The following is a 25,659-nucleotide window of genomic DNA, read 5'->3' on the forward strand; positions in this document are numbered from 1 at the left end:
TGTTGGGCCTGTTACAACAAAAAATGACAGTATCTGAAAGTTGAGACAGAAAAAAGACACTGTAGGGAATATCCACTTTCTGTGTAGCAGTAGATCAAGTGAAATATAGCTATCTTGAAAGTATAAATGAGTGCATTAAGAGCAATGTGACACCTTATGAGAAAGTTTCTCGCTCACATAGCCGGCAGACTTCTGAACAAATTAATATTATTACAATCCATTGCTACCAGCTTTACAGGTTTTTCTGTTTTATTGTTTGGTTTTAACATGGGAAAAAGCAAAGAAAACTTTCCGTCACTTTTGAAAGCATAATAAAAAGCAGATCTCCTAGGTTAGTTTAGTCAAGTATAGACAGGCAGGGAGGTTGTTAGCACAAATGGCAACTAAAGAGGCAAAAGTACTCCTGAGGGGTACAATGGAAATGTTTTCTCACAGGTGAGGTTTTCTCCTTCAAGACATATTTTTGGATAAGAATCAGGGAGTGACACTGATATATCTTTTTTCTCTTGATGTCTCAAGCTACTCAGAAGTAAAGCAATCTGAGCACAAGCAGCAACTCTAGATCTTACTTTCTTTACTTATGATGTCACCACGAGTTGAAATGTAATTCTTACGGCTATCTCTTTCAGCCTTCTTATAACAACAACATCAGCACATTCTGCCTCAAGTTCCACCATTTGTACTTAATCATTAATCTTATGACATATTTGAGCTCAGGCAATTGGGGGCACTTGTTGTGAAAGTTGTGGTTAATCATGGTTGCAGCAAGTAGAGTATTGATTGAGCTCGTTGAGAGATACTCTACCAAATATAATTATCATCAAGGTACATCTAGACAGTGTGGTTAAGTGAATTACATGTTATCTTATCTCAGTGGTCAGTGACACAACCTTGTTTATTCCGCTAACTGGATGTCCTTCTCATGTGCACATACGGTGTGAGAAACGCTCAGTGGCCCATGACCCCGGGTTTAAATACATATTATGTGTCCCTGTGTTTTCCAGTATCAGCAGTCATCCCTGTTTGTGTCCCTGAAGAGACTTATCGCTGACATTTTTTTGGCATTGCATTCTGTGAAGTTGATTTTTATTAACAACAGTCGTCTGTTACTGTAATTATTTGAGCTTAGTTGGATCATTAAACTGGAATACAACCTTGAATTAAATTTTTGATTGTAAAACCATACTGCAGGATGTGGGTGGTCAAAAATGTTACTATCAGAATGCCTTTGCCCCAGAATCTGCAAACGTTTTTTCAAATGTGAGGACATTTTTATTCCTAAGGACATCGGTCTGTAAACTGTATCACATCTGATAATGTGTATTATGTGTATACAGAGTATGAACTGAGTTCTTGTTTGGCAGTAAGACTCTTAATCAACCCCTGCTGGTAAACGCAAAGCTCAGCAAAGTCTAGAGTGAGGAATGATGTCAGTAAACTTCCTCTTATTGAGAAAAATATAGTCTTCAGGTGAATGCTGTACTGACTGGTCTGATAATATAATGCAACATTGAGCAGTAGAAGATGAAGCAGTATGGGCAGTGTATTGACAGCTTAGATAAACCATCTTAGGCAAGCTGAAGTATCTGTATCACTGAGTTAGTATCCCATGTAAGGGTGGTACATGATATGACAGAAAGTATATATTTTCAAGCTTCATTCCAATGAAGCAGGGAATCTGAGTTAGAGACCACTCTAGTTTATGCTGAAATCCTGATTTATACCTACCGTGTAAGCTGGTTTCTCTGCAAGCCTGTGGCACCTATCTGTGTAACATGGTTACATTCAGGGATGTGCTGGGACAGAAATTCAACCCGAGACTTTGACATGGAGAGGCCCTTATATCAAGTTGTGCCTATATTAAGTGGATGCTTCACACCAAATATTTAGTTATTTCCGTGGAAACTATTATTTCATGAAATTCACCATTTGTAAACATTTAATCACCTCCTCACATTAGCATTGCTTTTGTTTGCTAACGCAGCCATCAAGTTTAAATACTCAAGACCAGTGTTTTCTTGTACGAACAACTGACTGAGTTCTCACACTGTTTGTGTATGAACTGTAAAGTTTATAGTGTTTTGAGACTATGAGTTTTTGCCACTGTACCAATCATGTAGATAATTGGACTGTTGGACCCTGCACCGTGGAAAATATCGGTCAATTTAGCATTTAGCTGCATCTTGTGCAGGCTTAGCGTCTAAGTTTCACAACTTCAGACGCCTGCAAACACTCTATTTTTGGTCATGATGAGCCCGCATGAGCCAATCAGATATCAATAACAAACAAAGATCAGTCCAAATTAGGAGGGGTCGCTCATTGCCCCTCCCTTAAAGCTCCCGTTGGCCACCCTGCCCCTGGTTACATTAAATCTGTTTGAATACCCTTGGATGGAGCAAGTTCTATACTGTTATGTGAAAATATAGGTGGAAATCGTGTCAGCCAGTTTTGCTTAGCTGCTCAAAAACTGTTTTAAAAAAGATATAAATGTGTACTCAAACTTTCCATCCTGTCAAAAGCAGGCAGCTTTTTACAGCAAAAGCTATTCCAATGTTTCCTCTGAGGTTTTACATTCTGTGTGATCAGACTCTGGATGGTAGTAATAGAAAATGGTTTTGTACATTGTTTCAGTTGGTTCTCCTTCAAGGTTAGCCTGGTCATCTTAATTTATCCTGTTATTGCTGGTTCTGGCTTCTGTACTGTATAAGATTCAGTCCATAAAAAAACAAGATGTATGGCTGAGTAAGTAACTATAGTGACTGAAAACTGAAAACACCTCCAGTCAGAGGCTCTTGTGACTGATATAGTTTGTTGATTTACTGTCAAACTCTTTATAACCTGTACTCTCCTTTATTTTTAGGCCATCATTTATAGTGGAAGTGTCTTTATATATGTAAGGTAAAACCAAATAAAGATAATAAAGTGATGTTAAAATATACATGAATCACATTCACGAAGTTCTTGCATTCTATAAAGATTCAAACAGGCATTGTTAACCCTCTTAAGCATGATTAATGTTTTATTTATTTGAACATTTCTGCTTTTGAAGAACTTAAGTCGCAGAGCCTGAAGAGCCCTGTGTTACATTGTGCTAATTCACAATGCAGATTATTGTGCATTTTATTCAAACAACACACACAAGTACTTTCTTCTAGAATTCTTAGAGTTAATAATGTCTTAATACAATAGCACTTCATGAAAACAGGTTAAAAAGTCCACAGAGCTTCCCTGTCTACTCCCCTGAAAACTCTTCACTACATAAATAGCCTTCTAATTGAATTATAATAAACGTAAATGTGAATCTAAGAGCCGCTCGACTTCTGCTGCTCTAATTAACACCATCAGTCCTCCCCATTTCATTACTATTATAGTTGCTAAGGTTAGTATTCAAATGTTCACTCTATTATCATACTTTATTGTTACTGCTAATACTACACATCTCATACTTCTACCTGTATTACTGGCAATGTAGCTATAAGTATATGTCATTCTTTGTTGTTGTTCTGTTTGTCTCTATCCTTCTCCTTCTTTCTGTATCCACATCTGCATCTATCACTTTCCAAGCCCAACACAGGGGGGAGATGGCTGCTCAACATGAGTTTGGTTCTGCTTGAGGTTTCTGACTGTTAAAAGAAAGTTTTTCCTCGTAGCTGCTACTTTTCTAAATGATGCTTAGTGCTGCATCATGGTGGATTAAAGTTCGGTCTATGTTAATAATATCATTAAGGTAGTTTAGACCTGCACTTTGTAAAGTGTCTTGAGATAGCACTTATTATGAACTGGCACGATACAAATAAAGATGTATTGATTTTTTTGCTGCTGAAAGCTAATTTATACCTTCATATAAAAGGTATAAAGCCAGGTAAAGGTAAAGCTAAAGCTAGAGCTTTTCATAACAAACATGTGCTTCTATCCCACAGGCGATGTCCACAGCCACAGTGCCCAAAGGAGATTCCCACCTGAGGGAAACCCTCAACAGATGGGGCCCGGCAGCGGCCATCCTAACGTACCGGATGATGTTTTCAGATTAAGCCTTACAAAGGGAGTGTCCATGTCGCTTCCATCCTCACCTCTCCTGCCAAGACAGTCCTACATGATGCCTTTGCGCACTGGCAAGAGATCCCCAGGTAATGTTTCCACTTATACTTAGTTTTTCTTTATTATTCCTTATCTTACTTCCTGTATTGCTGTTGATTTTTTGGCCCCACCATTACCATGAGTTAAGACTAAATGTGCCGCTTTAACTTGTTTGTTTGGGAACAATGTCTTAGTCTCATAAGGGGAGCATCATTTGTCTCTGTGGGCTTAAACAAATGACAGCACTTTAGGGATGATAATTCACCATTGCCCATAAAACACTGATTTCAACTTAGAACGCCATGTGACAAGTCAAGATATTTTGAGTATTTGTAACCCTTGGAGAAATAGCAGTCACAAAGGAGACGGGGCCACAAAGTGGTAATGAAAGCTAACCTAATTTTCTTCCTCACAGTTAGTCTGTGAACTGACACCGGTTACAAGGAACTGTTCTTGTCTCTCTATCCTTGTGTTTGATCACCTTGTGTTGATGTCGAGGTCTCTACAAATGCACTGTGTGTTTATACTTTACCGACTAGTAATGGGTGTGTGTTTACACTGGATCTCATTGTCAGTCCTCCCAGACGCCTTCCATCCACCACATTGGTCACATGCTTGTCAGCAGCTGTGGGGTGCTTCAAAGTGGGAGGGATGCCTTTGTAGCTGAACTTGTTTCAACCTGAGTCTTTGTATTTTAGAGACTTGGCAAAGGGAAGAGAAATCCTTTAAGTGGTCATTGTGGCTCCACTCACATGTGGCAGTCATTTGTGGGGCTATGTAGCCTTTGTTTACAGTGGTAACAGCTTTGATCTGTTTAGTGTAAAGATGAGTTGTTGGGAAGGACGAAGTGTGGTTTAAGCCTAATGCAAACTTTGTGTTGCACAAGTTCATATCTCTATTAAGAAATGGTCCTTTGGTTGTTCAAGTTCAGGTTTGTAATGTTTTGAAAAAGCTTGCTAATGGACTTCCACATTCTTATTCTATTGACATATTAGGATGGAGGTTTTGTTTTTTAACTTCTGAACTTAGATTTCCCAGGCATCTCTTCCACAACTCTCACATTATTCAAAATGTAATATTGGACTTGCAGGCTTGAAATTGGGACGCAGTACATTATGCAAATGTTCTGTGGAATGCTGAATACATCATCACTAAGTCCCCAGTTTATAAAACAGGTAAAACAAAAGACGAATACAGTTTAAAATAGACAAGCTGAGTTTAATTTCCTCAGTCGACACTCAAGTTAAAACTCTAAATCTATTCAGCTACCTCAGGTGAGACAGAGTTTGTGATGACTGTTTGAAACCCATAAAAGGTAGCGCTGATGGAATGTACTGTACATTTACAGACATAAAGGGAGGGACCAGAGAGGGAGATGAACTAAAGAAAAGACGGTGGGTTTGTGAAGGTGAAAAGGGCCCTCGAGACAGGGGATGGTGAACACTCATTAAAGGTATATTCCCACTTGAAGGGCTCTGAGGCATGGAAAAGGGGGGTAAAATGGACAGACAAAATAGGATGTCATGGAGACAACCACGGAAGAGACGGCTGGGGGATGGTCTCCTCCACTGTCCTCACAGGTATCTGTGAAAACCCGTCGGGGGAGAGTTCACACCTCAAGTTAATAAACACATACTGCAGGAAATGTCTCAGCTCTGCGATGAAAACAACATGGGTCATGGTGCTGTATTTTCTTTTCTCATTGAGCCCACGAAGCGAATGAGCATGCTCTACATCTACAATATGGAAAAGGAGAGATTGGAGATTTTCTGTTAGAACCAAATAAGACAGAGAGATTAGTTAATGTTATTTGCCACTCACTGCTGATATTATTTAATACTGCTAATACAATTTTACCGTAAAAAGAGTAAAACATGTGTATCAGCTGATGCAGGATGGTATTTGGGATAAACATCCCCATAAGTGTTATTTTAAACCAGAAGTCCCACTGCATACATCACTTGAAAATCTTGCAAACTTTTTATGGAATTTCCAACAAGATCATTGATATAATTGGCATGCCTTGTTACGCCAAATGTAAGTTCTAAAATATTTCTTTAAACCTTTCTTTTAGGTTTCTACTACATGTCATACATATAGATACATTTTTATTAATTCAAAATGACCAAAAAAATGTCCTTTCTGTTCCTAGCTCTCTGTCTATGTAGCCACTTTGTACAACATCATCATTATTATATATTTCGATTTGGATCAACTGTATTATAAGGTACATCATTTTGACTCCTTCTTTATTTCAATTGGATCCATTAAGTAAGTTGAAATCTATTTCATTGGTTGAGATGACAATAACACAAAATATTGTGTGACCACAACATTTACCTTAACTTCTTTGTTTTTATTTTTTTCAAAGAGTTGCTTCATTCATATGGTTATTTCACTTCAACAAACATGTTTTCAACATAAGATGTTGAATGAATCAAAAAATAAACTATCCCCAAGAAAAGAATTAGCAACATTTTTAGAAATGAATACACAGACATACACACAATCAATAACGTCTTCTTAAACTGACAATGAGTTATACATTGTTTTTACAGCGTAGAAGACTAGTCAGCAACTAGTTAAGTTGTAAACATATGTCATTCTATTGTATACTGTTTATTGATGTATACAATACATTCATCATTGACTTCTTCCACACATCCATTTGTTCTCCTCCCCATCCATCCCTCACAGATGCCTTTAAGAGGAAGTGGTTTCACAGATTCCGAAAGCATTTTGTGGCTTGGCTTCATTTCCTGACACATAGGATAATCTATCGCAGTTTGGACGGCTCAGACTTAGTGGTTGTTCTTTTCATGCAAACTTCACAGGGGACAACAGAGAAACATTCAGTTAATTAGGAGTGTGACGGATGCATGAGCCGCAAAGTCCTGGTGGCGTTGAGTGCCGCAGCTTTGATCAGCTAAGCCCAGAGCTTAACCATGAAACGCAGCACTCTGACATGTGTTGAACAGCACCTAGGCTTTATGGTCTTAATAGTTTACAGGCACCCTAAATGGTCAGGGAGGAGCATTTACTGCAGGAATGTTTCCTGAATGGATCCATCTTGTTTCAGCCAATACAGGGACAGAGGTCAGGTATTGAAAACTTGAACCTCATCCTTAAGTGGCTAGAGTTAAATTGATGACACAGTTAATGAGGTTTCAAGTCTTTTCTCCCCCTGATGGTTGGAGACTCCCTGTGATCCAACTTTGAAAGTCTCCTGGGTATCTCCACAGTGACCTCGTCTGGTTGTTGTATGTTACTGTCCCACAGTGGCATGAACACAAACTTCTGTTGCACCGTTTGTGCAAAGATGATCTTTTTGCAGCTATTGAAAGAGCACTCAAGAAAAAGCATGCCTCTCCATGACCTTACAACCACACAATATATACATCCACTCTGCTTTACTGTAGTATGAGCCCTGTAATAGCATGATTTGTATGGATCTGGTCAACATACTATAAATGAATGACTGTCTATTAGACATCAGTTGATCTCATATATCAAAAAACAGCAGGATCAACAGGATCATAAAACAGATTGAATTGCTGCAGTGTTCAATTTTCATTGCTATATCTGCAATGAGGCCACAGGGATACTTGCCTTTTGTAGGCTGTTGTGTGTATTTCAATGAGTTAAGTTAATTTTTATTTGATGGAAATTTTGGTTGCCGATGATTGAGTTTCTATTTTATTATTTATTGATTGATCAAGTGAGCAGGTCTACAAATCACCACCAGAGAGCAGAGTTGACTGTTCTCACTTGATTTTTGTCTGACAGTTGGGTGATGTCTCTGATAAATGATGACCAAACATTGCTTTGGACAATGATGTCTTTGTTTTCCTTTCTTTTGCTGCATTGTTAAATACAGATGAATTCAGAGGTTACAGCGTGCCATTAACTCATCAGTCCAAATCTCAGCAAAATCTCAAAATAACCTTAAATCAGAAATCTAGCTATGATGGAAAAAGGCTGGCAGAAACAGAGGGCAGTGTGGTGCAGGTCAGCTTGAGGTGTGACTCAGGTCTGTTGGTTGCTGGTTGTTGTCTATGCACTCTTGAACCAAACATCAGTAACATCACATTAACATTTTCTCTGCTGCTCTCTTAGATGCAAATTGTTTAAATGAGTATGAGCATGATGCATACTTTCTCTGATGTCACAATCACAACACAGGGAGGCATGCAAGGCAATAAAATAGTTAATTAATTACATTAGATTACCTTTGTTTCATTTTCTCCGTCTTTCATCTTTTTTTTAAATTGTCATTATAGAGCTCTAATTTTTGACATGCTTACTGTCAGGTGTATCGTTAATTATCTCTCTTCACATTAAGGCAGATAAAGAAGTGTGTCACTGACCTGAATCATAAAAAGTTACATGAGTGAGGGCTCCGAGGCAATTGTCTTTCAGCCGTTATTATTTGATCATAGTATCAGAAATTGGCTCAACCCCTTTCAAAGAATTTAAAAAAGCATCATTTTTTTTCCGTCATCATTGCAAGTTGATGAATCTGGTAATGCTCCCATCTTTGGACAGCAGGATTTAAACACACAAAGTCAATGTGGAAGCATTATAAAGCACCAAAGTGTCTGTGTTCTTGGAGATTTTTTTTTTTTTCTGGAGCAGAGGTTAAATCTTCACAGGATGTTATCACAGCGGGCCACACTAAACAACACAGTAGATGATTTAGTTAAACACTGGAGGATTTCTCCATGGATTTATGTGTTTTCGTTAAGCCTCATAGTTTTATTGCAGTCATTAACTGCATGTACAAGTTCAAGGACAGTGTCTGCTTAAACTGAAACCCCTTCCAGAAGAATAGAAATATTGCAAAAAATGTAATTGCTTCTCACTGTAACTAATTATCTATATTAATTTCCAGCTAAACACTTTATTTCTTCACAAAATATACATAAGTCTTTCTAAATCAAAGGTAGATTTAAATTGTCGTTTTACATTACAGGTTTGAGCTATGAGTACAACCTTCTTTCACTTATGTTCACTGTACATTTTCTTCCACATTGCCAGATGAGTGCAATTTATTTTGCAGTTCTGTCAAGAGGAGAGAAACTCTCTTCAAAGCCAGTTGTAGCCCCTTTGAGGTGAGCTCTCCTGAAGTTAACTCTGGGGGTATTGACAGTAACCAGACAGCCCTAAGGGAATATTGATGCCTTTCTGAGAGCTCAGCTGTAAAAGGGCTTGTGATGCGGCAGGAACCCTTTGAAAGGTTCCTCTGATGAGCTGCGCCCTGTGAAAAGTTCTATCTAGCTCTCCACTCCACTGCTCTTCCCTACACCCCGGCTTTGGCTCCTTATCACATCCAATCCCCCTTTTCATCTGCAGAGGAATCCCAACTCACCTACTGCCTAAGAGACCAGCTCTGAATAAACTGCCACTGCTTCTTCAGTCAGTCAGTCAGTCAGCTCGTATGATCTGGTGGTGTATCGTTTTTCTACATTGTAAATTACTATGGAAAAGTAACATCATCTTTACATTGCTTAAGTTATTAGTTTTACCCCTTGGATTTGTGTGACTGTGTGCAGACTCAGAGTTGAGTGCAATACATAATTCATGCCAGTCCTCGAAACAGCATGTGTGAAATTAGAAGAGAGTATTAAACATAGTGTTTCACAAAGATTACAAGTCTCTCCTGGTGGTAGAGAGAGAGAAATAATGATATGTCAGGCTGTGAATAGGGAATGAATCACAAATTAGCATTTGTATTTTAAGTTCACAAAGCACCATGCCTGTATAACTGTCTCAGCTAGTTTGCATCCATAATGGAGAAGAAATAGAACACTTGGGGCAGATATTTCAAGACCAAGAATATCTAATGCTGCAAGATGTTCAATAGATAACACTCAGCCCAGGAACCAAAGGAATCTGCGTGCTCATATTTTATTTGCTCTGGTACTTGTCCACTCAGAGAGAATTCCACCCCGTCTGATTCAGGTCAGGCAAATCACAACCGTTACACAAAGCTTAATATTAGCAGGTTTAGGCAGGTTTAGTGGCTGTTGAGGTTTAAACAACAGAATGACTCTCACTACTGCTGTACGTCTGAAATTCACCATATGTGACAAAACTTGTAGTTTTCTCAAAAAAACAACAACTATCCATCTACATCAGTGTATTGATGAAAAGATCAGCAATCAAGTAACACTGATGTAAATTATAAATGTGTGTCCATATTATCTGCAAAATATATGCATCTTTTGTTTAAATTCCACAAGGTAAGGGTCAGTCAATGTTCCCACACTGCTCTGATTATGTTTAAACTTTTTTTTACACCGTTTCACATCCGTCACAGGCCCTTAAATTAACTTACCGTATTTTCCGCACTATAAGGCGCACTTAAAAGCCTTTAATTTTCTAAAAAAAACGACAGTGCGCCTTATAATCCGGAGCGCCTTATATATGGATCAATTGGTTAATTGGTTGATCCATACTGGTTGTACACGGCGCTCAGCGACACTGACTCGGATAATGACGAGAGGGAGCCGGGCATGTGGGATGCCGTACTCGCCCAACTGTTCAATTCGGACACTGAAGAAGAAGAATTCGAGGGATTCGTGGACGGGGAATGAACTGAAAAAGTGAGCTTTACGTGTTATACGTAACTGAACAATGTTGAGTTATGCACTAATGCAGGGGTGCCCAACCTTTTTTGAACCAAGATCTACTTTTAAAGTTACCAGTCTGCCGAGATCTACCAGTCCACATAGTGAGCCATAGCCTTTACCAACAGCCTACAAACGCATTTAATACTCACATAACAAACAGAAAATAATAAATGAGAGTTCTGTAAAAAATAATGCAGACTACAGACTACAGCAGGCTGCTGTGAGATGATTTTGCTTTTGTTAAATTAGCTGCAGACACGGTGAGAGTGAACGGAGTAAAGTCCAACTGACTGTTTGACCGGGTCACGTGTGTTCCCACCTCGGTCCGTACGGATCACGGATCCACTGTGTGCTGTAGCACTAAAAGTAAAAAGTAAAAAGGTTTGCGTGGTGGCTGGCGCTCCAGTGCGTGTGTTTTACAATTGTATTTTATATTGACAAAACATCTCGCGATCGACTGAGAATCAGTCAGCGATCTACCTGTCGATCACGATCGACTGTTTGGGCAGCCCTGCACTAACGTTTGAATTAACGGTATCAGACTGTGTTTCTTTTACGTGTTTACAACTGAACAAGGCTGGGAGATATTGTGAATATGCACATTAACGTTTGAACAACGTTGAGTTATTGTGAATGCACTACGTATAAAACTACGTTTTGAGAGTTAAGAGAAACGTCAAAGAAATAATTTATCATTTGGGGAAATCGTCTTATGTACTTTTGTTTTTGTAGTTTTATACGTTACGTTTTATACGTATTTATATTTATATATTCACAATATCTCCCAGCCTTGTTCAGTTGTAAACACGTTCTATTCTATGCGCCTTATAATCCGGTGCGCCCTATATATGAAAACAGTTCTAAAATAGGCCATTCATTGAAGGTGCGCCTTATAATCCGGTGCGCCTTATAGTGCGGAAAATACGGTAATTCACATCACATCATGGCAGACTTTGTGTGTCAGCAGTGATTGTATCGTTGTCCAGATAGTGGATATTTCTTAAGAAGATGAAACTTGTGATTCACACCGATTAGTTTGTGTCATATACAGAAACTAAGTATGTATTATAATGAGATGGAATCAGTACAGATTGGTCTTTAGAACTAGCTTCCTAGCAGCCTGTGATGTCACAGGTTTCATTGTTTGGTTACAATGTTTTAAGGATCCAGGGACATGTGGGTCTGCACCCGAACATAATGCCCATTGGAAATCAAGAATTACTGAGTATTGACATGCTGCAATTTTTTCTTTTTTTGCCAGAATATATTATTTTTCCCTTTTGAGTTGAAGAAGGGCATGTTGGATCATAATGGGGGCTGTTGTGAGACTGCTTTCAGACTCTTTGCTGCACAAAGCAGACACACTGTCTTATTGAAAAGTTTAAATGTGAAGAAGTCAGAGTCCACCATGAAGAATGCTGGGAAATCTCCTTGATCACTACTCAACCATGAACAATCCTCTCTTTCTCTAGCTTTGACTGTACGCTGTAAGTTTTTGGTTCTAGGTATTCTTGGTGTGTGTGTGTGTGTGTGTGTGTGTGTGTGTGTGTGTGTGTGTGTGTGTGTGTGTGTGTGTGTGTGTGTGTGTGTGTGTGTGTGTGTGTGTGTGTGTGTGTGTGTGTGTGTGTGTGTGTGTGTGTGTGTGTGTGTGTGTGTGTGTGTGCGCGCGCGCGTGTGCGCGTGCGTGCGTGCGTGCGTGCGTGTGTTGATTGATGGTTCGCTGGTCATGGATTCCTGAAGCTCGCTGTGAATATCTGTGAGTAAAGAGTCCTTTGCAGTCACAGCTTGCCTGGCTACTTTACCCCAGAGATGCTTTTTGGTCTGTTTTTTTTCCCTCTACCTTCACTTTGTTTGCTTTCTGACCTTATCTATAAATGTGTACTATTTTCTTTGATACACATTAACACATGTTAAAGCTACATAATGAGTCAGACACTGGTGTTTTCTGCTTGAATAACATGAAGTAAGGGAGAAGGTAATCTGCAAATTAGTAAACTGAAACTTGATATGGCATTTTTTACGTCTTCTAAACTATTTGACTCTCATCACACATCGGATTTAATAGTTTACCTCATTTTAACATAGCAAAAGATATAAAAATAAAGCAAACATAAACTAAAACTGATATAATAAATGAAGGATGAAGTGCTGAATGTTGCAAAGATATTTCTCATTGTCCTCTCTGCATGGGGTATGTCCACGATGGTGGGACTTAATGCATTTTAATTGGTTGAGTGTGGCTGTGAGATAAAATGTGGAGATGTCTTTGATACTATGTTGATGATTTTTTGTGGAAAAGCCCAACATTCTCTCCTCACATCAGACTTGGTGATAATTTTGCACACATTTAATTGCTTTGCTTAATTGCTAATTGTTTACAAATGATCATTCTTGTGAATGGATCCACATTCAGGATACTGCCTTCAAAGTGTGATCAAAGTAAGAACACATTTCTTCCCTCTCTCTCTCTCTCTCTCTCTCTCTCTCTAACATCGTCCTTCAAGGGTCACATGTCAGCCACTTTCATCTCTGCGACCTTTTCATGCCTGTTATAAACTGCAATTGCTCGTTCCTCAGTGCTTCCATCTTGAAGGCCATGGCGGTAATGACACCCTGTTAAATCTTGAGATGAGATTTTGAATGGCAAAGAAACCCCTGCATGGCTTCGTCTGTCATGTGCTGACACTGACATCAGAGTCTTGCAGAAGGACTCTTTCCCTGTATTATCAGCCCTCAGATGTGGCCCAAAATTACGCTTGATAGCTTGCCTCATGTTTTCTATTTTATGCGTGGATCCTGTGTTCCTCTTGGCCCTCTGTGTAAACCGAATCTGAACTTCAGCATACGGTTTAAATTACTTTAGCCACCCCCCCCCCCGTTGTGTTTAGATGAATACACTCTAATGGAACATATTTGGTGGTGCACTTTTGGTCCAAGATATTTACCTGAACTAAGTGTGTATCCCACAGAGCCCTCTCTGTCTCTGTAGTTCTGCTTTAATTGGTGCCGCGTGACTCCTGGTTAATAGGTTCTGCCTGACCATCCACAGCTGAATGCAGACTTCAGCTTTTGTAGAGGCTTCTCTGAATCACCTCCCTTCTGGTTGAGATCTTATCAATACATACAAATCTCACATGAGATCAAAACCCATTCTAAGATGTTTTTACTTATTGTTTGCATCATCATTAGCTGTAAACTTTTTTTCACAAAGTCTTCTGGTTCCCTGCTCCTCTGACTGACAGCTACATATGACTTTGGGATTTTTACTTGAAGTTCTTTACTTGCATATAAATAATGATTGCTAGCATACAGGAAAACTGTCTAATTACAGATACAGAAGATGTCTGCAGGTATCAAAAGCAATGTTCCTCACAATGCATTTCAGCTTGCATATCCATAGATGGCACTGTGCGTCAAGCTGGCTTAGGTTTGTTGCAATGACATTTCCAGATCATTTCCTCGAGCATAGCTGCTGCTCAAACTCCCCCCTGTACCCCCTCCATAACCTCCACTATTTGTATCTGTAACCAAGATATAACAGCTGTGGTTGCAAAACAAAATGCTCAATCTGATTAAGGGATTTTTTCCTCTCTTGGGGTGGGAGTGACTAGTTATCAAATGTGGTAATAGGAAATGGCTATCTCCGCTCCCCCATCTAATCTTTATGTTATGACTGGGGTTACACATACAGTCATCTGATAACAGGGGTCTGAAGGAGGAGGAGGTCTGGACTGGGTTACAGTAGGTCATTTTGGATATGCTTGTAGGAATGGTGGAACAGGAGGCATGTTGTTGCCATTCTCTGTGGATTTATGGACCTAAATTATACAGTGACATCCTGTTTTTATGCCATTTCCTGCAGTTTCATTTTTTCTATTGTTTCTGACTCTGGGATTTATTTCTTTATTACACAAGCAACTGTGGGATTGAAGAAGAGAACTCAAAATGTGCACAGCAAAGTTTCTTGGGAGATGTTTGTCCCAGGGCTTAGTATTTAGTCTAGTGGCTTTGCTGGATCTCCTGCAGATATAAACAATGATATTGCCACTCTAGGGGAAGATTAGCAGGCTTTTGCTACCACTCAATGAAACTTTTTGCTTGTACTACTTAAGGCAGATAAGAGGCAGTTTTATAGAATGGTGGAGACAACAGGGGAAAATAAATGTTGCACTATAGAAGGCTGAGTATGTGATAAAGTTCAGTGCAGTGAGCAAGCATTCTGCTCGTCGCTGTGGGATTTTCTAATTCTGTCACAGGGTGAGCAGAAGGAACAGAGCAGCCAGCTAACCTCGACTCCTTACTAAAGGCATAAAGGCGGTCCTCAGAGGACTCTACCGCTGTCCCAGATTCATCATCTGACTTACACAAGGACGCCTGGACTTCATGAAGCCGTTTGTTTATTTGAGGGTTTAACACTCTTTTCTGAAGTTCAAAAAGGGGCTAATTGTCATTGTTTCCTGCTTCCTCCAGTTTACATTCCCAGAGCCGGTGAGCTACGTTTTACTGGGAGTCTCCAGCCATGCAGACAATATTCTGGGTTGTCAGACAGAACGGAGCTGCTATCAGCGCAGAGAGTTGCCTGAGAGAGTGTGTGTTTGTGTGTGCCAGTGGGTTTATGTGAGCTACAGAGTGCAGCCAAGCCTGTCCAACTAAGACACCAGCGCCTCTCATCTCTAGTCCCATCTGGAACACGTTAATCCAGCAAGAACTCTCTCTCTCTCTCTGTTTCTCCCCTTTTTCTCCTCTTTTGCATTTCTTTTCTCTCTCTCTCTCTCTCTCTCTCTCTCTCTCTCTCTCTCTCTCTCTCTCTCTCTCTCTCTCTCACACACTCTCTCTCTCTCTCTCTCACTCTCTCTCCCTGCATCTTCGATTCGTGTTAGCAGGTCCAGTCAGGAAGCCTAAATATGTTGAGAGTCCTCGCGTTCCCTCCGATGCCATCGTGTCAGCGCTGAGGAAGGTGGCTGACAACAAGGAGTCCTCCCACAATGGTGAGTTTTGCTTTACATTCCCTCGTCTGGTTAAATGTTTATGTTTTTGGAGTAACCTAAAAAAAAAAACAGGCGAAAGAATGCGAAACATAAAAGTTGTCTGCTTGAATTCATAACTTCTTATTCATACTGTGATCACTCTTCATAGCGTGATGTAGGTTGTGTCAATGCGGTCAGGAAAAGGTCTGTGTAACCTAAGGATAACATGAGTTCCTGCATGAATGATCCATGCTAGAATGAGGTCATTTCAGCAGTGTTCCTTCGAGTAACCTCTTATACAAACACACAACAGTGCCATGTTTATTTTAAAGTGTGTGTTTGGATTACAGAGGAGCCAGTTGGATACATTGTCTGCTCAAAGCTCTGGATTTGTTTCATGTAAATGTAATGAAGACAAAACCTTAAATGTCCCAGTAATTGGACATGTTATGAGTGTTTTTTGTGTTTCCACATTTCCAGGAGGTGTGCTTTTAGTGTTATTGCTAACTATTCTCTGCTGTGTTGGGCGTTGTGTGTTTGTTTGTGTTGGGGTAATGTTCCACTAAGTGGTCTGTTTTGGTTTCCAGCAGAGCAGTGCAGGCTCAAATTCCTGCCATAGGCTTAAGTGGAGTTGTAGGATGATATCTTTAGCAAAAGACAACACAGAAAGTAGTGCCCTCTGACTGGACATGGCTCACATACGCAGACAGTAGTAGCGCAGCACAGTCACTGTTGACTGTTACATACCAATCCACGAGGGTGTGTCTGACATTCAGCTGGCACACAGCGCTGCCTCGGCTCAGAGCGGGCTACCGGCAGATTGCAGACGCCAGATAAATGTTATCTCATGACAGCTGGTGTGCTGGCACTGTGAAAAAACTAATTGTATTGGCTATTTAATTCAACAAGTGATGAAGAAACTGGTTAGGATTTCCTTTAAGAGAAATGTATCTCGATAATCAGAGTTGTTATAAAGTCATGGAACACTGGGCTTCATTCACCATCCAAGAAGAAATCTGTACTGGTGCAGTTCTCAAGAAGTTTCTGACATTAACTAAAGTGTTCTTATCTGTGATTTGTTCAAAGCTACGAGGAATAATATCTAAGATATTATTGTGTTTTTCTTGTGTTTTTCTTTCGCACAGTTATATTATTAAATAACATCTATAAATGTATTATTTAAATGTAGTCTGCTTTAATTTAATCATACAATCATGTTTGTTTGAAGCTGGAACATGTTGAACTAAAAACTGCAAACTTGGGAAAGCATCTTTATCTGGTGAAAATCAAACAGTTATTAACAACAATCAAAACCCCTTTCACACACGGGTATTTAAATGACAAATCTATCACATGTTCAATCATTTAATTTCAGTGCTAGCGTTTTTTATTTACTCAGAAAGATATGAAGTATGGTCAACATCTCTCTGTTTTCGGTTACCCCCTACCTTTTTAAAACTATTTCACTTCATCTGCTCCGTGTCCTTTTCTGATTACAGAGTGATGTATTTTGTTTCTGGTGACAGCGCTGTCTAGACGAGTGATGTCATCCATATATCTGTTTGTAGTGTATATTTTGAATACACATCTGACGCTACTAAATATCCTAAAATTAAATCAGCCTGTTTGGGGTTCACTTTGGCGGCACTTCATTCTCTTTAAACTATTTCTTATACTTGGTGTGAAATCATGTGATTAAGATTTTTATTTAGGCAGTCCCAACATCTCACTACTTTGCTTTTCTATCCCGTGTTACACAGCCCTGCAGGCTCATGCCCTTACACAGGCATTAAAGTGGCATCTCTCAATACTAATTAGGAACAACAGACGTGAGTTTTCAGCTTGCGAGGACATGGCATTCATCAATTTAAGAACACAGATGTGAAGAATTCTGCAGTTTAAGAGCAGCATCATGAATGTGTGTACACGTTTTGAGGATCCTCTCAAGAATAAATGTCAGAGAAATCTTATGAAGATGTTGGTGAATTAAGCCCATTGTTTTAAAGATCACCTTAAAGCAAGCTGAAAATACAAACATTAACATATTAATTCACTGAGTCTTTCTGTAGCTCTTCCTCCCTAATATAAAAGAAAAACTAAATCATGTTTCAGGTAGTTTAGGTGATGTAAACAGAGAAACCTGTGTACAAGGACTGTTGTTGTCTTTGCTTTAACCTTTTGTACTCAGAAGCCTCTTCTCTAGTTTTTTTTCCAGGCTAAAATTACTCTTCAGGGGATATAAACAGCCTCGCTATCTCAAAAGTATGAGACTGATCTGCTGATCAAGCCTACAAAGAATATCTTAGCTACCACTAAAAAAGAAAAACTATCCAACTTCATTAGTCTCAAACTAAAGAGTTCAAAGTCACTCTCTCCTTGAAGAGCTTCAGGCATTTTAGAAATGTTAGTTTATTTTGCAGCTTTTCTTGGTAACTTGTGCATGATCTTAAACATTGACATGATGACTCCCACAGAACTGAAGTAATAAACCATCTGTGTTTAGAGGCACACAACTTCTGACATGTGTCATTTCAGCCGTGTACATGTTTTCTGCAAGCTAGAGAATAAGTTTGAAGCATCTTTGTATCTTCTTCCTCTTACAGCTAGATTTAACAGGTAAAAAGTTTACTGCTGAGAAATTCCAGGAATGAGCTAACTCATTCAACTTATTATGTTCAATTAGGTGCTATATAAATTCTAGACTAATGATTGCTAATTGTGATTGCCCAGCTGTAGCATGATGAGGCCCCATGCACAACCGAGAGTACAGACACTCATGCCATGCCTCTTTTTCTCTCCCACATGGACAAATGAACACATTTAGAATAAGGGTTCTATTTGTAACTGGGTTAATTTGCATGAATGTGCGTTACATGGCAGTGTGACAAGGACATATCCAGTGCTCTTTTGTCAATAAAGAAAGCATCTTTCCGCCTCTGTTATCTTCTGCTTCAAAGAGGGTAAACAATGCGTCTTCTTTTGTGAACTGCTGATACGGGACAAGATGGTTGTTCGACATTGCAGCTTTTGTAACAAGGTCGGCATCGGTGAGGAATGTTGATACAGTGACAGAAGAATCAGAGACAGAAAATGTTGCAGCATGAGAACTGTGTGACCTTCAGGCTCTGAATAAAGTGAGGTCTGAGGAGTTGTAAAGAGGCTTTTTGTTGGGTGTTGTGCTGAAGGATGCCTTTTCTTGAACTCCAAAAAAACATGCATCAAATAGTCACACACTGTGCAAAGTCAGGCTTCTTGTTGTATTTTAAGCAGTGCACACCTGGTTTGTCTTTTATTGGTAAAGCCTTTTTGTAAAAACTACGCAGGATCATTTTTTTTGTGTTTCATTACGGTAATCCACAGATACGATTTGAGCTTGCATGTGGAGTTTGTTTGTATTAGTTTTGTTTTTTTTGCACTTTCAGCCTCCACTGATCACTGTTGTGGACATTCAAGACGGGCTGTAGGCTAAGAAAGGGAACATGCGTTTGACCTGCAGAGGTGTCCTCTCACATTGCACGTCTTTGAGGAAGGATAGAGTTTCTTATGCATGTGTGTCTATGCAATGTGTACTCTTATTTCATCTGTGTCCACAAGTACATCTATGTTTGTTTATGTATATGTGTGTGTTTGCGTGCATGAGCACATGGCCAAAAGTTCGCCTGTCGAAATTGTTTCAGCTGTGGTCACAGACCTCTGTCCCTGTCATTCACGACTGAACCTCAGGTCCAGTCCTCTCGCACAATTATGTCGCTCTCTCATAACCCCCCCATGTTACAACTCCCGGGCAAGGGGCCAAGCTCTTACCACCTGTTTCATCATGTACTGATTATCTTGTCAATGCTGAAACTATGGTGTAGTATGGCTTTCACTTCTCTGCTGTTACTAAGTAGTTAGACTCATTACCACTCATTTGTTAACACCTTTCAGTGACCATGTTACCATTTGTGCTACAGTTTTGTTTCATGGCACACTTTAATTTGACTTTAATTTGAAGAAATAACAGTTAAAAAAGTTACATAGCAATGATATCACACAGTGCACACATTAACTCCAGATTGGAAAAACATGTCATCAAGGAGAAGTAATATGATGCAACATCTGACAGCACAGGTGGCAGGAAGCTGCATGTCAGAAATATGACTACACATTTTTTAAAACCATGATGTCACTTTTGACACATTTTACTCACATTTGAATTTGCACACAGCTAAAACAGTAGAGAATAGTTTAATTTCTTTGGTATATTTCTGTACTGACAAAGTCAGACAGGAAGACTCAGAAGATTGCTCTTCATGTGTAGTTCAATGCAGTCTGTCAGAAATGCAAACAGCAGTATTACCAACTGACTGTGATTTTTGTACCATTCATAAAGACTCCAGGCCTATTGTATAATCAAGACCCATTGTAACCTGCTCGATGGTAGAAAGCCACCCTTCATTCACCATAAGGGAAAGGGGTGACTTTGCTACAGCAGTGACAAATGGACTATGATTTATTTTTTGGCTGTATTGAAGCTGTGATTCTGTCTGGTTTCTATTGGATACATTTTCTCATGCAGTCTTTATTTTTCTTTGTTTGATGCAAAAGTGTTTTAATCTGTCCTAAAGAAGCTTTAGCTCGTTTAGTCAAATCATTAATGTTGTACTGTGCCAACAGTAACATCAACAATCAAAACAGCCAGATGTCATTTTAAAGGACTAGGTTTTCAACAGTTTACCTTTGTACGCTGCAAAGTCTCATTGGACACTCATCTGTGCTCGGAGTGAGGATATTTGTGGTTCCCACATTGGAATGTGCAATAAGAGCACTTAAAGTGCTCCAGGGGGGCACGTCACCTCGTACCTCTCGACTTAAACAGGGGAGCAGGATGCATGTTCTCATCGAGGGTTCATTAAACAGGCTTCACTGTTGTGGTAATAAAACTCCAGCTGCTAATGAGCACCGGCTGGATTGTTTTCTCGGCAGGGAGAGAGCAAAGACAGCTCTCTGGAGCCAGTCTGTTCATAGTGTCCCCCCACCTTCTCTCCATCCTTCTTCTGCTCCTCCTTCTTCCGTCTTCATTCTTTTACAATATCACTGCACAGCACGGCTACTATTTCACACCTGCTCATAAACCTCCACAGGCAGCAGATAACCTTTTTTCTCTCCATATGCTGTAGGGTTACTGGAAGAATGAAAAGTGGTCCCAATAACATACTGTCTGTAGCGCAAGCTAGATTTACTTTATACTGTAACTGTCTTCTATCCAGATATATTCAAATATTAGGTGTATAGCCTAAGATTCTGTTTCCCTTTCCTGCAACAGTTTTATTATACCCCCTTCCACATCACAAGTACTTTCCCTTCCATTGTGAAATCAGGAACTGATTCGTGAGGTTTGCTGTATTGCCTGAGGTTTAAAGAACAAGTTTGGCGGGGATCAGTTGATAAACTGTTTTAATCTAGTGCTATGAGAGCAATGCTGTTGAGAACACTTGATGGTAGATGGCATATTATTCCTGAATATAACCAGCTTTGTTCACTCGTCGGCTCTCTCAGACTTCTTGGAGGAGTCTTGTGCATGTATGAAAATGCCATATGGCTCCTTGAATCCAAGCTCCTTCACTTTTTGCATTTTATTTTTTAAATCCATGAGAGGTTTCAGGCATTGTTCTAGGGCATAGTTACCCTTTAAATTTCAGAATTACAAAAATAATTTCTTTGAGTAATAAACTTCTGTTTTAAGCATCCATGTAATGGTGAAACTGTCTTAATGATCTTCTTTCTGTACTGCCCATTCTGTACAGTTATCACACACCACTTCTCAAACAGTACATGGATACAGTGTATTTTTATATGTATTCATATGTAACAGATAATGTAAAGATAGATAGATCATGTGAAGGTCTTGCTCACCCTGTAGGGTTTTCTCTGCAGTAGCAACCCACTTTCTTACATCAGCCTGTTTATTACACAGAAACTTAGAAAATCAGTAATTAATCAATAACAAAAAATGATTTTAAAATGATTTTATTGATTTTAAAATCAATTATTTCTCCCACTTAACAAAGAGTCAATTGAAATCTTCTGTTAGATTTCTGCCCATAGCAACAGGTAACTCTGTAGCCTTCTTCAAATGAGCTAAACTATCTTCATGCCATCTTCAGTTTGCTATATTCCTCTTCAGTCTTTTAACCTTTTTATTCCTTGTTATCGTCTTCTTTTCTGTTCCCACTGTTAAAAGATTGATGTCATCTTTCTGCAGATTGATATAGTAAGTCCTCTAGAGTTTGTGATAATAGCTGCGTCCCAAGCAACCGTGTGGTAATCCTAGTAATGGTTTGTTCTCCTTAACAACAGTGATCTATCCACTGTTAGCAGACCGTTGCTATGCGCGTAATTGGCCAATCAGAATAAAGTATTTCACACTGCAGTGTGTGAATGGGACTAACCTGCTGAGCTGCATGTAAAAGGACCAATAAGCATTAACATGAAACAAAGCAGTCTTTATGATTCTGCATCCTGCAGGTCTGTCTTACATTCATGGCACCGTGGTCAGGTTATCTTGGGATACAGGTAGAACACTTGCAGTGCTGCAATGAGATGCTCAAAATGTAGCACTTGGCTCGAGAATGATTAATGTTTCATTGTTGTGTTTCTGCTTCTTAGACTGAAGAACTGTTTTGAAGATGAGCCTGGTTATAGTCAGGGTATATGGTTTATTAGGCAGAAGTGCCAGTTGTTAAAAGTACACTTGGCCTTTTAATCTAGGTCTAGTTGGCATTCTCTTCTCTTTGTATAGAAAGAAAAATCCAGCACTGCCTTTATTTGGCCTTGAGCTCAGATTTCCACTGAATGAGAGACACACACCATAGTGTAATGAATACATTCTGCAGTAAAGTCTGTAGACCTGTGATGAAGGTCCAACACTGACCATGCTGAATAAAAAGTCCTTGGGGAGAAAATGACTACTACAGCTAACTGTTAAAGACTCTCTTACTTCCACAAGTGTCCAGAAGAACCTATAGTATGTTGACAAACAACTACACTAGCATTTACATTGGCAGCAGTGTTAAATGTGACAGCAGTAATGTTACATTGACAGCATGTGACAGCAGTAATGTTACATTGACAGCAGTGGCTGCTCAGTAAAGCTTCAGATGTGCTCAGATCAGGGTACTGCTGCTGCTGTGGCTGAAAGGTCAAAGAAAAGAACTCCTTACTGAAAGGTAGGTGATTTGATCCACAGCCAAGTTAGAGAAATCTGGCAGGAAAGTTAAAGAGCAGCATGTGTCCCTCCTTTAATACCACAGCTGAAGTGCCCTTAAGCAAGACACTCAACCAGCAACAGATGACTTGGATTGTTCTGAGCAGCTTCTTGCAATGGAAATAAAGGTAAAACAATAAACAGCTATCCCATGATTTACTTAACATGAGCAGGATCTACTTTGAATTCTCTCCCCATGCTATGTTTACTGTTACAGAGTTATTATGCTAACATTACTATCAACAAGAAATTGAATGGTAAGGTGTGATGAATTGGTGATTATGACATTCGTAAAAGAAAGAATGAGACCCTTTACTCAGAGTAAACAATTTAGCTGTGCCGTATGAAACCCTGTTGTGTCGTGTGTATATGATGCAAATGAGTCACACAGTGCCAATCCATTCAGAAGTTGTTGTCAAGGCAAGGCCAGCCATTCTATTAATTTAACTGTTAAAGAGAGATCCCTATGTGCTGTATGGCCAATGTTTTTGTTAGTAAATATATGAACACTGATTGCTGCCTACAATAAGGTTGCAATGTGAAGATTTTGTGACTGGCAGGGTGTGCAGTATTGAATAGAATTTTTGTTCTTCCTGCCGTGTATTGATTTGCAGAGAGAGCGCAGACTGAAGATGGTGTTATCATGTGGCCCATGAGCCTCGTTTTTTTGGCTTACAAGAGCCTTGTGAATCCCACACGTGCCTTTCTGTCTGTTGTGGTGTGTGTATGCTGGATGACTCGAGGTCTATCACAGCCCCAGCACAGTTTCAGGCCCACTGATTGATCCTCAGGGGCAGTTGGGTTTAAGTGGTTGTGAGGAGTAGGTGATGAATCGGTCCTGCACAGATCTTTATGACCTAAAGGTTTCAACAATGAGGCACCTGTTCTTTACTGTTTTTTATACTTCTGCTCTTATTTCTTTCTATAGATTTAGGGTATGAAGAGCTAAAAAGAAACAGTCTGATTGTGTGAATGTGGTCTGATTCTAGATAGTTATTGTTGTTTACTGTTCCATAATGTTTGTAAATTTAGGTCAAAAGCCACTTCATGCCCTTGACAGAACCACACTGAGTAAAAAAAGAGCCTGTCACTGTCTGCTTAAGTACGATAGCCATAAATGTGTGATGTGTAAGGTGCACTTTTAAAGACCTGGGACAGATTCCCACTATCTGTAGCCATCTAATATAAGTTGATGAAGCATGCAATTTGTTGTTGTTCACATCAAATTACTATTGACCCACAGCTGTCACTCAGCATAGATTCAATCACACAGCTGAAATGAACAATGTAATGTTCAATTTGAACACAAATCTTACTTATACTGCTGTGCCAGCTCATCATGACCGCCAAGAGTGATTTAGATTGTAGTAGCTCTTTGATTTCTTGAAAAGAATTTAGTCTTTTACAATGAATATCTACAAGCATCTTCAGGACCACAAAACTTCATTTTTTTTCAAAAAAATTCCAGTAAAAGCAAAGCTGTTCTAGAAAAACATAACATTGAGCTATTACATGTTTTTTATTTATTTATTTTTATCTCACCTTTATTTTACCAGGAGAATATTCATGTTGAGATACAAAACAGCAGCATATAAGTTTCAGACAGAGAACAAAAGAACGACAATAAACAAATATTTCATGAATCAATAACTGAGAGGCGATACGCAGAGAAACATGTGCATAAAATGGTCAATTGATCCTTTATTCATGTTTAAAAAAATCTTCAAAGCCAGCTAAATGCTCTACTTTAAGGTGAGTCTAAAAAATCCCACACAAGTAAGGATGAGGAAGCATGGGTACAGAATATCACCGTAGTAAATCACTCGTACAAATGTTACTGGAATGAGTTTCTTCCTAGCAATAAAAGAAAATCTGTTTCGTTTCTGTAGAAGGAATCAGATTTCATCTTCATCTTTTTTGTTAGACACTTGATATGGGAACTAAAAGACAAATTTTCAATCAAGTAAAAACCCAGGTATTTCTATGTTGGAACACGTTTATAACACCTTAATTGCCAACAAAAATCATTTTTGATGAATGCAATTGTTCATGCTTATTTGGAGTTGTGGATGTTGCAGAGGGTCAAAAATGATGAATGCATGTGATTTCCTTTTATGTGATAGTATCTCCATCCATAAACTCAAAAGGTGTGTGCTGTTTTCCAGCCGACAATAATGTAATAATTGTTGTATCTTTGCAACAAGGGCCTTAAAGGGCTCCTTTCAAACATTTCACATGAGCCTGCTGACATTCCCTATAAAGGATTTATTTTTAGTTTTGGTGTATGGTAACTGCAATCGAGCCAATGTGCAATAGGTTTGCATCATCAGGTAGTACATATGCAAGAACTTCAATATATTCAACATGAAACATTTAGGCCTACGTCACAATTGCCATGTTTCCTTTCAGTCCTGAACAATATTTCAGTTTCTCAAATTTGAAGGGTTGTTACCCGCCTGAAGTCAGTGCAACCATAATACATATACTTACATCAGTAACCAAGCAACCCAGTGGGCAGAAGTGTCAGAGAGCTTACATAAATGTTCTGCTCAGTTTTAACTTAAAGATACATTCTTGTCTGGCTTGACCTACTGCACAAGTATCTTGTCTAACACATTTTGAACTTGGCTGAAGGCTCAGCACATGACTAAAATTTGCCAAGCAATAATTGTTTATTTTGTCTTGCACAGAAGCCTTTGAGAAACGGTTGGCATGTCTTTTTTTCTTCCTTTCAGAG

General features: G+C 39.2%; 1 protein-coding gene across 2 annotated transcripts in view; it reads left to right on the forward strand.

Annotated features, from left to right (window-relative positions):
- Positions 1–25,659, forward strand: part of tanc1b (tetratricopeptide repeat, ankyrin repeat and coiled-coil containing 1b) — a 99,162-nt gene that overhangs the window by 29,657 nt on the left and 43,846 nt on the right. For both annotated transcript variants that reach the window (XM_065962517.1, XM_020644183.3), the window contains exons 3-4: positions 3,921–4,127; positions 15,593–15,697. In XM_065962517.1, coding sequence (XP_065818589.1) covers positions 3,921–4,127; positions 15,593–15,697 — 312 coding nt within the window. The remainder of the gene's footprint in view (positions 1–3,920; positions 4,128–15,592; positions 15,698–25,659) is intronic.

Source organism: Labrus bergylta, chromosome 13, assembly GCF_963930695.1.
Source record: "Labrus bergylta chromosome 13, fLabBer1.1, whole genome shotgun sequence".
Taxonomy (NCBI): Eukaryota; Metazoa; Chordata; class Actinopteri; order Labriformes; family Labridae; genus Labrus; species Labrus bergylta.